At 42.4% G+C, this 19,767-nt stretch overlaps 1 protein-coding gene and 1 non-coding gene across 2 annotated transcripts in view; one reads left to right on the top strand and one right to left on the bottom strand.

The window, feature by feature from the left end:
• The first annotated feature begins 2,195 nt into the window (after positions 1-2,195).
• Positions 2,196-19,767, top strand: part of LOC117357202 (nephrocan-like) — a 39,357-nt gene continuing 21,785 nt past the window's right edge. The window contains exons 1-3 of the mRNA XM_033937574.1: positions 2,196-2,207; positions 2,963-3,030; positions 11,481-11,619. Coding sequence (XP_033793465.1) covers positions 2,196-2,207; positions 2,963-3,030; positions 11,481-11,619 — 219 coding nt within the window. The remainder of the gene's footprint in view (positions 2,208-2,962; positions 3,031-11,480; positions 11,620-19,767) is intronic.
• TRNAC-GCA lies at positions 9,255-9,326 on the bottom strand. The gene has a single exon. It is a non-coding gene; the product is annotated as a tRNA-Cys (tRNA).

The following is a 19,767-nucleotide window of genomic DNA, read 5'->3' as shown; positions in this document are numbered from 1 at the left end:
TGAACAGTTTTTATCTTAAAGGTAAGAAAAAATAATTTGAAGGTAATCCAGTGGGAAATAGGTAACCAGTGTGCGTTTTTTTTAGGAGAGGAGTGATGTGTTCATATTTTTTTGCACTGCATTGCAATGTTTTTTTTTAAATTCTTTATTTATAATTTTGACAATTATTATCAAACTAGTCTTATAGCCCGTTACATTAACGGGTGCTAGAATATATGTGTGTCTGTCTTTATTTCTTTCTCTCTCTCTCTCCTTAGCTGCTTTCTGTATTTCTGTCTGTCTTTCTTTTTCCTTAGCTGTCCACCACCACCCCTTGGCTGCTTCCCCTGTCCATTCTCCCTTCCTTTTACCTCCCCTGTGTCCACCACCACCCCTTCACTGCTCTCCTTATCCAGCAGCAGCCCTTCTCCCTTTGTTTTACTTACCCCCTGTCCAGCAGCACCTCTTTCCTTCTTCCCCTGTCCAGCAGTAGGCCTCCCTTCCTTTTTCTTCCCCCTCCCTGTCCATCAGCACCTTTTTCCTGCTCCCCCTCGGGTGCTAGAATATGTCTGTCTGTCTTTCTTTCTTTGTTTCTGTGTCTCGCCCTGCCCCTGTCTCTTTCTTCCATTTCACATATTATACAGTCCAAAATAAAGTCAGAGCACCTCTTGGCCACCTCTGCCCATCTTAATTATTTATTTAATTTCACTACCAAAATATTTAAACTGCTTAAAATCTGTCTCCCCCCCAAAGCAAACTCCCCTGCCCCCCAGCACACCCCTCCCCCCCAAGCAAAGCAAGTTCACTCCCTGACCCCCTATCCCTCTCCCCCCCTTCCCTGTGCAGCAGCAGCATTCCCTCCCCCTCCACTTCCCTGTGCAGTACGCGGGGCCAGTTCTGAACGTCGGGTGCCATGGGCGGTGCTTGGGGCTTTCCTCTTTGTTGGCTTGCTGGTCCTCGGAGTGGCATGCAGGGCTACTGGCGTAGCGGGGGATCCCCCGTTTTTGCAGCGTCAGATCCGGTGCTTCAGACAGCCGTCTAAGCCCTGTGTGCATCATCGGCCTGGAGGAGCCGATCGGGGTGGTGCTCCCGTGCGCGATTCCAAGGTCAGCTGCATGGGAGTTTAGAGGTATGTGTGAGCAGCGGGCGTAGGGCTTCGGGTGGAGAAGGTCTGGTCTCTGATCCAGCAGTAGTCGGGTCGCTGATGCTGGCCTCCTTTCCGCCGTCTATGCGTGCCGTGCGTTAGGCCGCCAGTCCCACCTCCTTTTTCTGCAGTTTGTATCTCCCTCTTCCGCTTCTCCAACCCCCTGCCAGTCCAGTGCGTCTCTCCCTGTCTCCTCCCTGTGCGCGCACGGTCGCTCTCAGGCCTCCCCACCCCACCATCCTAATATGAAACTCATACCTGAGGCTGGCCACCACCACCACTTCCGCAGCTCGCTCGCGCTTCGATACCCCATCCCCTCTGACGCGCCAGGGGCGCACATGCGCACTCTCATGTCCACGACGGATCAGGGAACACGACTTTTGAGTGCGCATGCGCGGCCTAGCATTTTATTATATTAGATAAGGAAAAAATACGGTGTAATCACAATAAAACATACAATTCTCTTTCAGGAAATAAACCACATATTACAAAGTAAAGTTGGTCCACCATCTGTATGAGAGAGGAGCTAACAATATGCTGAATAATTATTTAACTAAATGAGAAAAAGGAAAAACCAGAAAGTGGTCTGCTGCTCTTGAACATATTCTTTCTGAGCTATCTAAGAGCTAACAAAATTCACACTGAATCAACAATTACTCTTAGCAGAAATAAATTTAGTCAGCTGCTGTGGCTCATAAAATATATACCTGTTTTCTTTATATACACAAACACATTTACAGGGATATCATAGAGCAAAGGTTGCCCCCAACCTGTGGTCTCAAAATAAGAAACTGTTTACGTCTCTTCTGGGTAGGACGAGACACATCGGGAAACATTCTGATAGTATTAGTCAAAAATGGAACATCTTTATATTTGAAAACCAATTTTAACATCCATTCCCTATCAGAATCAATAGCAAACTATACTAACAATGTAGCAGAAACCTGATCCTCAGTTTCTGACCTCTAGAGGTAATTAGATAAATCCAAACTATCAGCAGATGAATTCTGCTGGTTTGGATTTTGAGACCAAACTCTCTTAGGAAGATAATAAATTTTTGAGAGAGGCGGATATGAAGTTTCAGGTACTTTCAGAATTTTGTTCATATATCTTTTAAACAGCTAGAGCAGTAATAGGAAAAATTTTGGAAAATTAATAATCCTTAGATTACACCTCCTTATGGAGTTTTCCATCATTTTTTGTTTGAAATGTAAACTAGCACTGTCCTTAACCCAGGTTAAAGCTTGTACTTCCAGAGTTTTTGTCATCTGATTTGTTTTCCAGGGTAGTTACTTTGTTTTTAAGTTCCAAATTTTCTGAAAGTACCTTAGTGTACTGTAAGGAAAGTTGCTGCATTTGGTTCCCCATTGAGACTTGAAAGTTAGAAATAGCATTCAAAATTGATTCTAAATTGAAAACCTCAGGTCTCTGTAGGGGAGAAGACTCAGTTCCCGAATTCCCTGTAGCAAAAAAAAGTACCTGTAGCCACAGTAGTTGCCAAGCACCGATTGCTGAGCTTGTGAGTTGAAAGACTCCTGCCTCCATCCAGAATCGGTCCTCCTGTTCTGCTGGGCTGGCAAAAGAATGTCCCGGGCTGGCCCCTCTCCCATCAACTCTGCTGTTGCCTCAGGGCGAATTGGTGGGCTGCACTCTTCCGGGGATAGAGTGGCATCCTTGAAGCAGAACCCCCTGCACCTCAGCCTGTGCACGCTCTCCAGCCGAGGATTCCTCCAGTCGTTTTGTTTGCGAGCTACGGTCCACAAAGACGTCCATCGGATTGGTCTGCAACATAGATTAATCCGGGATCCCCTGGATCTTTGATTTTCTTTTTACCATCAGGTAAATGGGAAAATTTCTCAAATTGCCCACAACAGCGTCTCCCTGAAGACCTCAGACTACCATCTTAGGTAAGCTCCTCCCTCGCAATGTCTTTTGTTCAACTATATTGTAAGGGACCATCATTTTGGTGCTTATACAGTGCTATGTGTACCTTCTAATACAATAGTATTCATAGTAATGGTGAAGCTCTTTCTTTTCTGTTAATATCTTCCAGCTTCAGATGCTTCCAAGCCCAAACAACAATTTTGGTGATAAGTCAATATAAACAGTACCCCTACAGCAGCTTGGGGGTATGGTTGCTAACTAGCTCTAGATTCACCCAACAAGATTTATCTAGTAATTTTCCCCATTGCATGTAAGGGTCTGTAGCTTTGGCTTTCATAGGGAAATCAGAGCTCCAAGTTCCAGCATGCCCCCAGTATTACATTACATTACATTACATTACATTAGGGATTTCTATTCCGCCATTACCTTGCGGTTCAAGGCGGATTACAAAAGGTTAATTTAAAAAACAGAGTTACAATGATTAGCTAGAGAGGTAAGTAGTAGATCTTAAGAGCATTTAGAGGTCGTGTTGTTATTGCTGCTTCAGGAATTTCTTGAAAAGTGTGGTTTTTATTTCTTTTCTGAACGTCCTATAGTCTGGGGTGGTCATCAGAAGGTTGGAGATCTGGTTGTCCAGCCTTGCGGCTTGAGTGGCTAGGAGGCCGTCGTGTAGTTTTGTTCTTTTTACTTCCTTGATTGGGGGGGGTATGAATGGGGAGTGCGTTTTTCTGTGTCTGGTACTGGGTGCTTGGATGAGGCGATTGTTCAGGTATGATGGGCTGTCTCCGTGTAGGGTTTTAAATAATATGCAGTAGAATTTGAATTGGATTCTTTCTTGGATTGGGAGCCAGTGTGAGTTGATGAAGGCTTCAGTGATGTGGTCATGTTTTTTCAATGAGTAGATGAGTCTCAAAGCTGTATTTTGGATTGTTTGGAGTTGTCTTATCGTAGTTGCAGTACATGGAAGGAAGAGTATGTTACAGTAGTCCAATATACCTAGTATTAGGGATTGTACTATAAGTTGGAATTGTGTTCTTTCAAAGTATTTTCGGACTTGTCTCAGATTTCTCATGATTGCGAATGATTTTTGAATTGTTTTATTTATTTGCGGTTGCATAGTGCAGCATCTGTCTATGGTCATGCCTAGTAGTTTTATGGTGGTTTGGATGGGATATTTGATTGCGTTTATGTCTAGGTTGGTTGTGGTTTGGATCTTGTCATTTTCTAGGAGGATGAATTTGGTTTTGTCTTGGTTGAGTTTAAGTTTGTGATTTTTCATCCAGGTTGTGACTGTTTCATTGCACCAGATTAACTTTGTTGGTTGAATCTGAAAACAGCTGGCAACCTCACTTGTGGGTAGATTCTGCAGCAAAGTTTCTATCGTTCTGAGGCAATTTATGTTTGCAAAAATTTGAGTCATTTGACATAATAAATGATGTACCTGTATATTTATTTTGCATAATAAAAATGAAATAATTTTCAAAATTTGCTTCGTGTCTGCATTATTTATTTTGTTCTTTGTTTGGGAGTTCTGAGGTACGAATAAGGGCTTCCACTGTCCAATTATTAAATATTTTGGGTCCATTAGTATGCACATAAAGATTTTTCTTTGTTTAGTATTGATTTCCTTTTGATATATTTGGGTTATAATAGTGAAAACCCTATAATGCAAAGCATCGATCTGACCCCAGGCAAAGGAGGAGGCATCATCTGTACTGTCCTCCTTTGGCATCAAGGGAGTGATTTTTAAATATGTGGACTGGACAGTCTGTTCACATTATCTTCTTGACTTGTCTTGGCCTCCAAAGTCCTGCAACTGTTCTGTGGGAACTGACCAACTCCACTGAAAGAGACAAATTTTAAGTCCTTCCTGAGAATTGAAATCACAGACCAGGGGTCCTGACTATACTGTATATCATACCTTAACACAGATGTTCTGGAAAGTGTCTGTCATCAGAATTGTAAGTGATACCTTGAGCAGGTTTCAGTGAGAGAACTGCAGTGCAAGAAAAGGATTCAAAGGGGGACAGGAGGTTAAGAAGCCACAGGAGTATGAATGTGCTCTCCTCCTATATCGATACCTTCCTGTTCCAGGCACACTTGACATGACTGACGGCTGGATAGGAGGCGACAATGTAGGATAATAACAGGGAGATGAAGGGTGAGAGAGAGGAAATGGGATGTGAAAATAGTGAAAAATGAATATTGGAAGTGTGTTGGCATAGCAGAATGGTCAATAGAGATGAGGGAGAAATAGGGAGATGATGTGAGAGATGAAAAACATAGTTAGAGATGGTGAAGAAGTAGGTACAGAGTAAAGAGATGGGCCTAAGCAGGTTGCTTGTGTAAGTGCAGAGCAAGGTCTTAGTTAGGGTTACCATATGGCTCCAGAAAAAGGACCAAAGCTCCTATAGTCGAACCCACCACCCAATCACTGTGTATAGAATAGTGGAAAAGTGTAAATAAAAGTGCTTAATTCTTACTCTGGGTTCCTTGAAAAAGATATTCGAAACATGTCGGGACCTGCAGGAAAACTCTAAAAGATAAGTGAGATTATTTTTTGCCATTGAAAATACTGATTCTAATTTTTAAATAGCACTTTTATTTACACTTTTCCACTATTTCATACACAGTGATTGGGTGGTGGGTTCGACTATAGGAGCTTCGGCTCTTGATCGAATTACACAATTCTGAGTGTATGTGAAGGAGATCACATTATAAATTTAAACGTTTATGAGACAATCATTAGAAAATACATGTTTAGGAGTCTTATTTTTGCATTGTCATATTTAGTCAATTTGACTTCTTTTTTGTTCAATATTTTTGAAACAAGCTCCCCTACCCCACTATTGTGACTAAGTCCAGAAAAAGGACAATAAATTGAGACATCTGGGTTTGCTGGCAGCTTGTGTAGACTATCCCACCAATAGTCAATGGAGATAAATCTCATGCAAACTGGAAGAGCCAATCCCACTCATAGGCATCAACATTTCAAAATAATTGGGGATGCTAAGCACAATAAAATTGCCCTTCCATTGATTCAATGAAGGTATTTGCTCCATATTAGGGGTGCTTAGCACCCACAGAGCTGGATCTTATGTCCCACCAGTCGTCAGAGTGAAGGTGTCATCCTAGCAGGGCCTGCGCAGGGGTGGCCACAGAGGGCTCTGCACTTCTAAGTGTGCTATAGTTGATTCTAAGTGTGCTATAGTTAACTGAGTCAGCTTACTACTTGCAGCTTTTTTCCCCTTTCCATCTATAATCTAAGCTAATCTTCTATTTGTGTGTTGCACATATCTATTCTGGCTCCTTTTGCTACTGCACTGCCCCTAGGGTCCAGTGTATCACAAGCTTGTAAAGCACTAAGATTACAATAGTAGTTGGAAATTAAATAATTCTGTTAAAATAAATAAATAAATCCCTGACACCTCTTTTGAAATCTTAAGTCCTGGGCAGAGGCACCAGACTGGTCTACAAAGGGCCCTGTAATTGCTAAGGCCAGCCTTGCAATCCAGTGCAGCTGGTGGATTGCAACACCACCAAAGAAAGAAGTGCATTAGGGCAGCCTGAGCCTTTCTTGCTAGCTGTTGAAGAGTGAAAGAGAAGGTCTCTCTAGAAGGTAGTTTAGTTATTACATTTGATTGACTGCCTTTTGAATCATATATTTATTTACATTATTTATATACCACCTAAGTGGTCTACATTCAGGTACTGAGGGCTAGATGCACTAAACACAGTTGCTAAGACCATGCGAATCGCTGTTGGTCGATTTTTTGGCCAATTGTGGAACAGCGATCAATGTTCCAACAAGTTTCTATGCTTATGATTTGCATGGAAGTTTGCCATAATCCCCTCCCACAAGTTGGTTTGAGAGTGACTTCCACACATTTGCAGAGCCGGTTTGGGGAAGTCTGAACAGTTGAGCAGCAGTTGAAGCCCCAAAGCAGCCCCCTGCAACTCGGCTGTTGAGACTTTTTTTCTTTTTTTTTATGGCACAGATATTGTGCATATGTTACACACACACAATATCTTAGGCATCTGAGCCAATTGGGCCTTAGGCTCCTCCCTCTGTATCCCAAGGAAATAGAGGGAGGAGCCTAAGGCCCTGATTGATTTGAATGAGCAAGGGGAAAGATTTTACGCATCTGAGCCAACTGGGCCTTAGGCTTCTCCCCAGGGTTACAGAGGGAGGCGCCTAATGCCCCTCCTCATGAGAGGGGACTTAGGCGTCTGAGCCAGTCAGGGCCTTAGGCCCCTCCCCGTGTATCACAAGATGCATCAGGGAGGGGAAGGCCCACCATTTTGGACTGATAGGGGATGGTTCGGAAGGTGCCTGGAGCAGGGGGGGCCTCCGTTGGCAGGATAGAGTGGGCATCCCTCCTGCCAATTTATTTTTCACTGGAGAGTGGCATGGCAGGAGTGAATGATAATGCCTCCCAGTCACGTAGTGGAGGTGAGCAGCGCCTGGAACGGTGGCATCCTTCTCACGCCCTCTTCCCTACCCCCCTCTGCTGTGTGCATGTACCTTCCTAGGTGTGGGTCCCAGAAGTGACGTTAGAAAGAGCACCAAAGCTGATGTGAGCAGCAAATTTGTGTCTGCTCACACCGAAGTAAAAAATGTACAGGAGGAAGGGAAGGGGTACTGCAGGGGGAGGAATGGGTAGGGAGGGGACAGAGAGCAGGGGGTGCCAATGCCCCGAGGAAGAGGAAGACTGCACCCGGGTGGACTGCCCCCACCCCCCACCCATACCCCTCTTACTATGCCACTGATCCACTGATGCCTCCTGCTGATTTTTGCTGACACAGGAGGGAGGGTTGGGCCTCAGTGCTGGTTCAGGGGGATGTTGGGGAAGGCCATCATTGGAGGGGGGTGACTTTTTTCTTTTTTTTTTTTTATGAGACAAATATTGTGTGTGTAACACATGCACAACATCTGTGTTCATAAAAGAAAAAAAAAAGGTTTCCTGTCCTGAACAGCTGAGTGGCAGGAGGCTGCTTCGGGGCCGGCTCTGCGGATATGTGAGAATCGCTCTCACAGCAATTCATCTGCGGGATCAGATGGGGATTACGATGAGCCTCCACTCAAATCATTTGCATGCAAACGTTTTTGTGCATCAATAGCTCTTTTGGAATTGGCCAAAAATTGGATCAGAGCCGACCCATGTGGTCTTACTGACCCTGTTTAGGGCATCTAGCTCTGTCAGCTTATTGTTTACTAAGAACAATTTCACATGGGTTGCTGTTTGGAGTGCTGTTAGGGCTACGCGTGTGGTGAAGGGTCAAGATTAAGGGCCTCTTCTATTAAACTGTTCTAGCAGTTTCTAGCGCGGGGAGCCGTGCTGAATGGCCCACGCTGCTCCCGACGCTCATAGAGTTCCTAATTACTTAAATGGTGCGTAACTATCAATAATAGACCTTAGTTATCACTTACTATCACTGACAAATGAAATATTTTATTTCTCAAAAGGGAAGGTGAATAGGAGTGCCCCAGCTGGAAGAATTCAGCTGATGATGTCATAATAGATCATGCAGGCTATAAATGTTTAAATAAATACATGAAAATGGTTTGTTGGTTGCCTGTATATTCCATACAAATCAGGTCTATACAACATTTACCATGTCCAAAATGTAAGAACACAAGATGTGCCATGATGAGTGTCATGATACCAGTTTTCAGTCATCCAGTCCCTAAGTACCCAGAAAATTTCAAAAAGTAGATTTTTTTAAACATGTGAAACATTTCTTAATAGCTGTAGTTATTAATTTTATACTAAGCACCATTATTTACCTTTTGTATCTTTTGGAAATATTTTAGATAGACTTTTCACAGTCTGACCTGTACCTGTGTGGCAAAATATTGCTGAGGTGAAGGTTTTTGACTGATATTTATTTATGTGGACATGTCTTGTTATGAGTTATGCACTCCTTTGTATTTGTTTGACTGTGCATGCCCTCCAGTAATTTATTCGTGAGTGCACCTGCTTTTATTTGTTTAGGCTGGTTGCTCGTCCATCCATAAACCCCAAATGGCTTTAGACAATCCTGAAAGGTACCTATTGCATTCCTTAAATATTAACCAGCCAAAGATATCCTCTGCATTCCTTAAGCACTAATCAGCTTTGTGCATTGCACATGCAGCCCATCTGACAGAGCAATCACTTTTACAGACGCATGAAATAAAAATTTATATTGTCTAATATTGTATCTTACATTGTTATGAAAAAAGCAGGAGATAAAAAAAAAAAAGAGGGGGCACCCGGATTTGAACCGGGGACCTCTTGATCTGCAGTCAAATGCTCTGCCACTGAGCTATACCCCCATACGCTTTACGTGTGTTGCAAGAAGCTTATTTAGCTCACTAGCACCACCCAGCCGACAAATTAATTCCCTAAATGCTCTGTATAATGCAATATAGTATGTTCTTATGTGTAGTTTCCTGTTTTACTGCATTAACTGTGGTTCCATGCTTACATTTGCACCACTCTTCCTTGAATCTCACACAAAGCTAACATCCACAGGATATAGCAATTAATTCCGTATGTAAAACCTGACCGCCAGTCTTCCTCAAGTAGAAGAATTAACGAACTCTGCCACCACTCATTTTACAGAGTTTTAACAATGTAACCATGAGTTTATCTAGATTTGGGAAGGAGAACAAAAAATGTTGCTTGAAAATATAACTGGATAATACAGAATAGTAATAATCACGTGGCTTTAGTAAAAGGATGTCCTGCTCCAGTACGGGGATCACCGGATTTGACCTTTTCGGAGTCTGAGGGCCGAATAATAAATATCTGGATGCGTACCAAGATCCAGCTTACCCAATATTCGTCCTCTCCAGGTTTTCCAAAGTGAAAATATACGTGTTAAGTGCAAAACTGAAGATCTGTCTCCACTCGTAATTTTTAAATTACTAATTTGTATTCTACTTTTTTATTTTTTCAAAAGCAAAGTAGTCACATGGTCGATTCTACTTTTTTTTTTTTTTTAAATTGCTGGAGAGCTTATTTCCTTCCAGAAAATGCAGCAGATTAGATCATTAAAAATGCCGTCTTAAAATTCCAGGGAAACGAACTAGTCATCACTTTTTTAAAAATCGTATTTATGCTTCAGGTTAGTAGGCTAGTCAGGTTAGTAGGCTAGTAGTAAACAATTTTACATCTCCCCCCCCCAAAAAAAAAAAAAAAAAAATATATATATACAGTATATATATATATATTTATTTATATACCGCAAAATATACCTGTATATTAGCAGGTTATTACTTGTGCACGTTTTAAAAATAGACCAGAAAGCAAGTCCTGGATTTTAGAAGCATATATATTACATTAGTGACTTCTATTCCGCCCTTACCTTGCAGTTCTAGGCGGATTACAAAAAGAAACTAACTGGACATTTCCAGGAAAATTACAATGTAGGATTTAGGATTACAAAAAAGATAACTGGACATTTCCAGAAGATTTACAATTTAGGGAGCTGTTTACATGGTTGAGACTTTGAAGAGAAAAATTGCAAGAGAGGAAGAGTCTTTGAGGGGGGATTTACAAGGGAGGGGAAGGACAAGGGGAAGAGTTAAGATATCTGGATAAATTTTTTGAATAGCAGGGTTTTGATTTCTTTTCGAAATGATTTGAAGTCGCTCGTTGTTGTCAGCAAGTTGGAGATGGAGTGGTCAAGTTTCGCTGCTTGCGTCGCTGGTAGGTTGTCAAACATCTTGCGCTGAGTACCTTTGAATGGGGGGGTGGGTAAATGGGGTCGAGTTCTCCTTACGAAACTCTAAATTCCAGGACTTGCTATATAAGCAGTATATCAATATCAAACCGCCTTTTAGAGTTTCCTATATATATATTTTAAAAGTACAAGCATGAGAATTGCCTGAGATTATAAAGGAATTCCATTATTTAGGCAGCGTGACTAAAATAAACCCCTACATCTTCTGTGCACGACTTTAAAAAAAATAAAGTCAAACATTGTTTTGATATAGGGTCACCGACCATCCACAAGGTTTATAGCCCTCCGTAAAATAATTCTTTTATCTGTAGTTTTTTTTTCCAATAGCTCTCAGGTGTCACATGGAAAGGAACTATAGATAATATGGATGTTTGCTGATTAGGTGTCAGGCAATAAATGACTGCCAGCTTCCTACATGCTCAGATACCGAGAGAATTTATCTTTGTTTGAGCTTTTCCTTCTTTGTAATGGCCACTAACATTTAACCCGGGCAAATGAAGGCATTGTTTTGCTCACCTTTTCACACTGACCAAAACATACACTTACCTTATCCTTTTATCAGGGTTTCCCATTATAAAAAGGGCTTGACAGCTTCTTTTAATCTAAAGTACTGCGTTCATATTGATCTCGCCAGCGTGTCAGGACTTCCAAATCTTTTCCCCCACACACACTTGTTAGGCTTGCTTTTATTATTAAGGATGTTTGGGTTTTATTTTTGGTGCCTTCTCTTTCATCTGCACAGTTGCTTAGGAGTTTGCCCCAGACGGTGCAGCTGTAATGCAGCCAGGTCAGTGCAATGCTATAGGATTACAGCGGTTCCTGCTGGCATCCCCGCTGCTACCAGGCTTTACATCAGCCACAGTAAGATCAAACGCCTCCAGGTAAGAAAAGCTGGAAACCTAATTATTCTTTATAGGAGAAACCAACTTTTGCTTCAAAAGGTGTTTTCCCTAGCAGATTGAAAGGCTTTATTTGGTGGCTGCCTGCCCTCTTCTGGGTTTTTCTTTTCCTCCATTCAAAAACACTAACACAACCACCACGTCACTTTATCCCAGATGACTCCGTGCCACAAGCTCAGCTAGCCCTGCATTTGTACTGTTGCATCAAGGGCCATCTAATTCTGATTTCTCTTCTTAGAAATACAACTAGGCAGTGTCTTGGTACACACAGGTCAAAAAGCACTGCATCAAGGGCTGTGACTGCACAGGATGCAAACATTTCTTAGATCATCCACTCACCTTTTCTTGTCTATTGCTTTCCCTTGAAGACTTATCCTTGGGTGCCTCTTCTTTTTTGCATCTAATATAGTTTTCTTATTTATTATAAAATTTGGTCCTCTGTCTTGTTGGTTCACTAATGTGATTTTACTTCAGGAGGGATGGTTAATTTTCCAGCATTCTTAAATCTGCAGTCAGACTCCCCTCCCTCATTATGCCTTTTACTATCCTCCCAACCCTGTTCTCACTGCTGTCCTCCATATCACCCCCAAAGCATGGTTAAATTCTTTCATGGTACTGACCTAAAGCCAGCTTTACTAGTGAGCTATCCTTGACATGGAGCACACTTTCATTTAGGAAACATTTTCACACAGTATGTTACCATTTCCTAAAAGAGGTCTCCCCCCCAAAAAAAAAAAAAAAAAAATCTGGAAATGCTCATACAAAGAAGATTCAAAATATTCCAGGACTAGCTCAGTTTGTCCTTCCTCACACAGAGTGATTGACAACCCTCCTTTTATCATAATAGGTAATTACTTTTCCAGTGTCTTATTTCTGGTTCCCTAGTTCTTATTAGTAATTTCCCAACTAAAATAAAACAGGTATCCTGCTATGTACAGTAATGGCCTCTATCTCAGACCCAGCTACAATGGGGAAAAGGTGACCTGATAGAAAAATCACCACTAAAAGAAGGAGAGGGCCAGGAGGATAATGATATCACTGGAACCACACTCAGTTCCAGTAACATCAGTCATCCCAAACTCAAACCCTTTGCAGGGCCACATTTTGGATTTGTAGGTACTTGGAGGGCCTCAGAAAAAAAAAATAGTTAATATCTTATTAAAGAAATGACATGAGGTAAAAAAACCTCTTTATAGTATATAAATCTTTCCTTTTGACTAAGTCTTAATAATAATATTGTCATTTATAGCTAAAGAGACATATGATCAAGAAACTGCTTTATTTTATTTTTGTGATTATGATAAACATACCGAGGGCCTCAAAATAGTACCTGGTGGTCCACATGTGGTCCCCGGGCTGCGAGTTTGAGGCCACAGAGTAACATCATTATCACCCTGGACATCTTCACCTTTTACTGCTAGTGTTCTCTGTGGGACATTTTTGTTTTCCTGTTTCTCTTCTAAAAAAAAATGACTGCTCCAAGCTCCAAGTGAGTTGACCCTGGGCAACTCACTTTATCCTCACCCCCCCCCCCCCCCCATTGCCCCAGGTACATTAGATAGATTGTGAGCCCACCAGGACATACAGGGAAAAATGCTTGAGTATCTGAATAAATTCATGTAAACCGTTCTGAGCCCATCTGGAAGAACGGTATAGAAAACTGAATAAATAAAATTCCTGCGACTGGTTCAGTATCAGACATGCAGCATGGTCATTAATTTCTTTTGAGAAGAGTAAGGAAGGGGTGAAGAATGTGAAAAGTGAGCTCACTTGAAATGGTATTTGCAGTTAGACATAACACTTTTGGGAAACAGAACATAAAAATAATCACAGGAAACCAAGATTTTAAAATATTTGCACACATTAATGTCTATTTGTGTTGGACTCTGAAGTAAGCATTGCACTAGTGTAATTAATACAGCAATTGCAAGATTTTATTCTGCAATAAGGATTGCTTTCTGTAAGTATATGAAGCATAGGGGAATGAGGTGACCTTCTCATATTTATTCTGTGCCGGAAATAAAAGGATAAGCAAATGGACTGGTGCCAAAAGAGGCACGAGTAATAAATGAGATTAAAGGCAGAAAGAAGGATCACATATTACAGACTGCATGTTATTTTAGACAGTATGAGAAAATTGCAGTTCACTGAGAAGCTGCAGTAACATTGTGTTGGAATTGTAGCCCAGTTTCCTCACAGGTTTTCTTCATTTACATATTCTAAACATGTTTAAAAACCTCACCCCCACAAGCACCTTCCTTGCTCTCAAACCTTCTAGATAAAAGTGCTGGCAGAGAACAGTGCCATTTGTCTTAAAAGGGGAAAAGTTACTTAAAAGAGCAACATTTACTAAATGTCGTTTAGGGTGGGGGTAGGGTAGAACTTAAGATTTCAGCTCTCATAGGTAAGACCATACAGCAGATCCTAGAGAACAGAGCAGGAGTCAGCAACCTTTTTAAAGCAAAGAGCCATTTTATCCTAAATGTTTGACCCAAGATTTGCAAAGAGACACAATGGGTAGAGAAGGGGGCTTGAGATATGATTTTTAATGCAATATGGATATATATGCATTTAACATAAAAGCAAAAAACAAAAGGAATTGACCCCATAATATCCACAAAGCAAGTATTTACAGAAAATAAATAAAAACAATTTATTGATGTCAGTTTCCCTAAAGATCCCAAAATTGCTGCAGAGATATCTTCACCTTGAGTTTGTCCTTTAAGAGGTATCAAGCCAGTAATTATTAATGGAGACCTTTATCGGAAACATACCATTTCAGAAGACTAATTGGTGTGATTTCCTTCACATCACCATATCTCCTTCCCCTCCACCTTTTGTCCATTTTTCTCTCTCTCTTCCTATGCACTTTCTCTCCCATCCACCCCTATGTCCATATTTCCCTCTCTCCCCATGCACCATCTCTCTTTCTCCTCCACTCTTATGTCCATTTCTACTTCTCTCACCACTCTCATTCCTCCTGCTACATATTTCCTTCCTTCAACCCCACTCACATATATGCTCTTCTTGCTTCAGTGGGTCAGTGGCGATTCCTACAACTGCCTGCTGCTAACCTGGAAGCCTCTCCTGTCGCATCCCGCCCAGGCAGAAACAGGAAGTTCTGACAGAGGGTGGGACGGGGCAGAGGAGAGGCCTCTGGGTTAGTGGCAGGTAGCTGTAGGAATCGCTGCTGCTAATCCATTGAAGCAAGAGAAGTGTGGGAGATATAGCGACCATGGGAGCTCAACGCAGGAGGTAAAATAATTGGCAGAGGAGACAGCGATGGTGGCTCCATGAACAAATTGAATGTGTCTATCATTCTGAGAAGAGCCACAGCCTTGTGGTCAAAGAGTCACATGTGGCTTGTGAGCCATGGGTTGCCGAGCCCTTGAATAGAGGATGAATAGAGGATGGAAGAAGAGCTCAAAGATTAGAGGGTCAGGAGAGGAGGAGAGGAGCAGAGGAAGGCAACAGTGGTATTCCTTGAAAGCAACGCATGTGAATAGCCCTACAGGAAACAGGAGCAGGATCGTTTTTGGCCCAGGGATTTGGTGCCTCCAAAATCTGGCTACCTACATTGTTGCCTATGCCAAAATTTGGACTTGGTTGCTCCTGGTATTCAGTTTTCCTATGATCAAGAATAATAAACAGAATTTGTGCCATAAACATAGCATTTCATTTTCTAGTAAAATGTAAATTTCTTCCCCCCCCCATGTGTCTGAGATTAATGAGCTAGCTGCTAGCTCAAAGAAACTGAATAATTCACATCAGATCTGCACAGAACAGATTTCAGTGAATACATAGATTCATGCAAATCCACATCAGATTTCTGATGGAGAAGATTCAGGGGTGTAGTTTAACCCTTTATTTGGCATTGTTGCTCAGAAGCAACATGTGCTTTCTATGGCTCTTATGGAAGATCTTCATCTCCAGATGCCTATTTACTTGGCACTGTTGCTCTCATTCAACATCAAGTTATGTAAAGCAGCTGTTTCACCAATTAAAGGGTTAAGGACCTGACAACATTCTTGTGGATTTTTCAAATTAACTTGGGAGATATATATATTTTTTTTTAAAGAAAATTTGCATCTCCTCTTGTATTTGCCACCCAATAGTTTGGCTTCCTATAGTTGAGGGACTGATGCAGAAAGACACATGGTAGAGCTGGCTGTGTATTGGTTCTACTAAAAAATACAGCCCCAAAATATCACAGCATGTTATAATCAATGAGCATGCATATTATTACATTAAAAACACGTGGTCAGCGAGGACCAGATTCTGTAATGGGCACCTAAAGTTAGGCGCCTATCGCATGTCAATCACACTTACAGAATTGCACTTAGTGGTGCCTAACTTAAAACTTAGGCACCTGTAATGTAGGCCAGGGTTTTAAAGGCAAATCAAAAATTAAAGGCAATTGTTAAATTGCATGATAATCATAACAAAGCTAGCGAAATTGTACTTGTACATTGCATGTTGGATAGCTCGTCCATGCACAGTGCAGAACTTGACCTTTAGTCGTGTGGCAGCCACATAAGAATTGCTGCTGCTGGGTCAGACCAGTGGTCCATCATGCCCAGCAGTCTGCTCACACGGCGGCCCTTAGGTTATAGACCAACTCCCTGAGTCTAGCCTCACCTGTGTACGTTCTTGCTCAGCAGGAACTTGTCTAACTTTGTCTTGAATCCTTGGAGCGTGTTTTCCCCTATAACAGCCTCCGGAAGAGCATTCCAGTTTTCTACCACTCTCTGGTTGAAGAAAAACTTCCTTACATTTGTACGGAATCGATCCCCTTTCAATTTTAGAGAGTGCCCTCTCGTTCTCCCTACCTTGGAGAAGGTGAACAACCTGTCTTTATCTACAAAGACTATTCCCTTCAGTACCTTGAAACATGGACACTCCTTTGCAAGATTGCCCCATCGAAGAACAACGTGCAGTAGTGCGCTTTCTTTGAGTAGAGGGATTGAAACCTGTGGAAATTCACCTTCGGATATTGACTCAGTATGGACATAGTACCATGCATCAACGAAAGATTTATGAGTGGGTAAAAAGGTTTAAAGCGGGAAGAACAGGTGTACCCATAACAAAATATAAGGCCTTGCAGATATTAATGAACTCGGCTGCCAGACTGATTACTGGGGTTTCAATAAGAACTGACATTACGCCTGTTTTGAAGCAACTCCATTAGTTGCCACTGAAGCTAAGGGTGCATTATAAAGTAGTATCTATAACGCACCAAGCTTTGTATAGTTTGGTCCCTTTATGTTTGAAATCGATGTGGGAGGCCTATCAGCCAAGTAGATCCTTAAGGTCAGAGAGAGAAATGAGGTTAATAGCAACTAGGGAACTTGAAGTACATTATCCCCCTCTTCTACGAAACCGTGCTAACGGTTTTTAGTGCAGAGAGCCGCACTGAATGGCCCACGCTGCTCCCGATGCTCTTTGAGTTCCTATGAGCATCGGGAACCATGCGGGCCATTCAGTGCAGCTCCCTGTGCTAGAAACTGCTAGCGCGGTTTCATAGAAGAGGAGGTATGTGTCAACAAAAACAAAAATGCTCTCAATTGCCGGGGTTAAGCTGTGGAATGCCCTGTCAGGGCACCTAAGATTATGCCAGAACCATGGAATTTTAAAGAAATTATTAAAAACTCATTTATTCGTTGTTGCCTTTTTATAACTTACGGCATGCAAATACTGTAATTGGATGCTGGATTGGAGGTTTTATGAACTGTCATTTATATCTAGGCAAATCATGCAGTGTGTACTATACCAGTGGTTCCCAACCCTGTCCTGGAGGATCACCAGCCAGTCGGGTTTTTAGGATAACCCTAATGAATATGCATGAGAGAGATTTGCATATAATGAAGGTCACAGGCATGCAAATCTGCCCCATGCATATTCATTAGGGCTATCCTGAAAACCTGACTGGCTGGTGGTCCTCCAGGACAGGGTTGGGAACCACTGTACTATACAACATGCTGAGGGGGACTAGAAAAACATGTCTATGTATTTTATGTTGGTTTGTTTTATATTAATTATGCTGCCCTGTGAATTGCTTAGATTTAGGCGGTATATAAATTTTTAAATAAATAATTAACGAAGGTCATTCTGGTTGCCCATCAAGGGGACAAATCCTTCTTTAGGTATATCAGTGATAGGAAAAGGAACACAGATGGTATAGTACGCTTTAGACAACCGGACAGAAACTACGCGGTGGCGGATTCAGAAAAAGCAGAACTACTAAATGAATATTTCTGCTCAGTCTTCACCTGCGAAGCACCGGGACACGGACCACAGTTGAAGGTAAAACAAGACGTGGATGACCCGTTTCAGAATTTTGAGTTCACACCTGGGGACGTCTACAACGAACTGGCAAGGCTAAAGGTAAACAAGGCCATGGGACCGGACAATTTACACCCATGAGTGATCAGAGAATTGAGAGATGTTCTGGCGGAACCGTTGGCAGTGCTCTTCAATCTCTCACTAAGTACGGGGAAAGTTCCGTTGGACTGGAAAACAGCCAACGTCGTTCCTCTACATAAAAAGGGTTGTAAGGCTGAGGCTGCGAACTATAGACCAGTAAGCCTCACCTCAATAGTGTGTAAACTCATGGAAACACTAATTAAGTATAAATTAGATACGATCCTGAACGAGGGAAATCTTCGGGATCCCAGTCAACATGGATTCACCAAGGGTAGGTCATGCCAGTCCAATCTTATCAGCTTCTTTGACTGGGTAACAAGAAGACTGGACTCAGGAGAGTCCTTGGACGTCGTATACCTGGACTTCAGCAAAGCGTTTGACAGCGTCCCACACCGCAGGCTGCTGAACAAGATGAAATCGATGGGATTAGGAGAGACTCTAACTGCATGGGTTAAAGATTGGCTTAGTGGCAGACTTCAGAGGGTGGTGGTTAACGGTACCCTCTCTAAAATGTCGGAGGTGACTAGCGGAGTGCCACAGGGTTCAGTCCTGGGCCCACTCCTCTTCAACATATTCATAGGGGATCTGACTCAAGGGCTTCAAGGCAAGGTAACCTTATTCGCTGATGACGCCAAACTATGCAATATAATAAACGGCTACAATCTACAGGATGCTATGGAGCAAGACCTGCATACTTTAGAAAGTTGGTCCTCGATCTGGCAGCTGGGCTTCAACGCCAAGAAATGTAAGGTCATGCATCTCGGTAACGGAAATCCTTGCAGAACTTACACCCTGAATAGAGAAACTTTAACCAGGACTACGGCAGAACGAGACTTAGGAGTAATCATCAGTGCTGACATGAAAGCAGCCACTCAAGTGGAGAAGGCTTCATCTAAAGCTCGGCAGATGATAGGTTGTATCAAGAGAAGCTTCGTCAACAGGAAGCCTGAAGTCATGATGCCATTGTACAGAGCCATGGTGAGACCTCATCTGGAATACTGTGTGCAATTCTGGAGGCCACATTACCGTAAGGATGTGCTCAGAATTGAATCGGTTCAGCGGATGGCCACCAGGATGGTCTCGGGGCTAAAGGGTCTCCCGTACGAAGAAAGACTGAGCAAATTGCAGCTCTACACTCTCGAAGAGCGTAGGGAGAGGGGAGACAAGATTGAGACATTTAAGTACATCACAGGACGGGTCGAGGTGGAAGATGATATCTTTCTTCTCAAGGGACCCTCGACCACAAGAGGACATCCGCTCAAACTCAGGGGAGGGAAGTTTCGTGGAGACGCCAGGAAGTACTTCTTCACGGAGAGAGTGATTGAGCATTGGAACAAGCTTCCAGTGCAGGTGGTCGAGGCACGCAGAATCCCAGACTTCAAGAACAAATGGGATACCTATGTGGGATCCCTACGAGGGTCATGCCAAGGGATAGGGTCACTAGGGTATGGACTTAAATAAGCAGGTCAGTAGTGTGACAGTATAATTACAATTATACTTAGGGGGTCAGTAGACTTAAGAGGGTGGGTAAATAGTGTGGGCAGACTTGATGGGCTGTAGCCCTTATCTGCCGTCATCTTTCTATGTTTCTATGTTTCTATGGCGCACACAAGAGCACACTATTTGGAGACTTAGGGCTTGCCCCATCTCTCTTCAGATTTCTAGTATGAAAGAAGAGCTCTGTAATCTGAAGCAGCAATAGGATGC

This window comes from Geotrypetes seraphini, chromosome 3 (genome assembly GCF_902459505.1).
Source record: "Geotrypetes seraphini chromosome 3, aGeoSer1.1, whole genome shotgun sequence".
Classification (NCBI taxonomy): domain Eukaryota; kingdom Metazoa; phylum Chordata; class Amphibia; order Gymnophiona; family Dermophiidae; genus Geotrypetes; species Geotrypetes seraphini.
The sequence above is the reverse complement of the archived record's forward strand: the minus strand, read 5'-3'. Positions and strand labels throughout refer to the sequence as shown.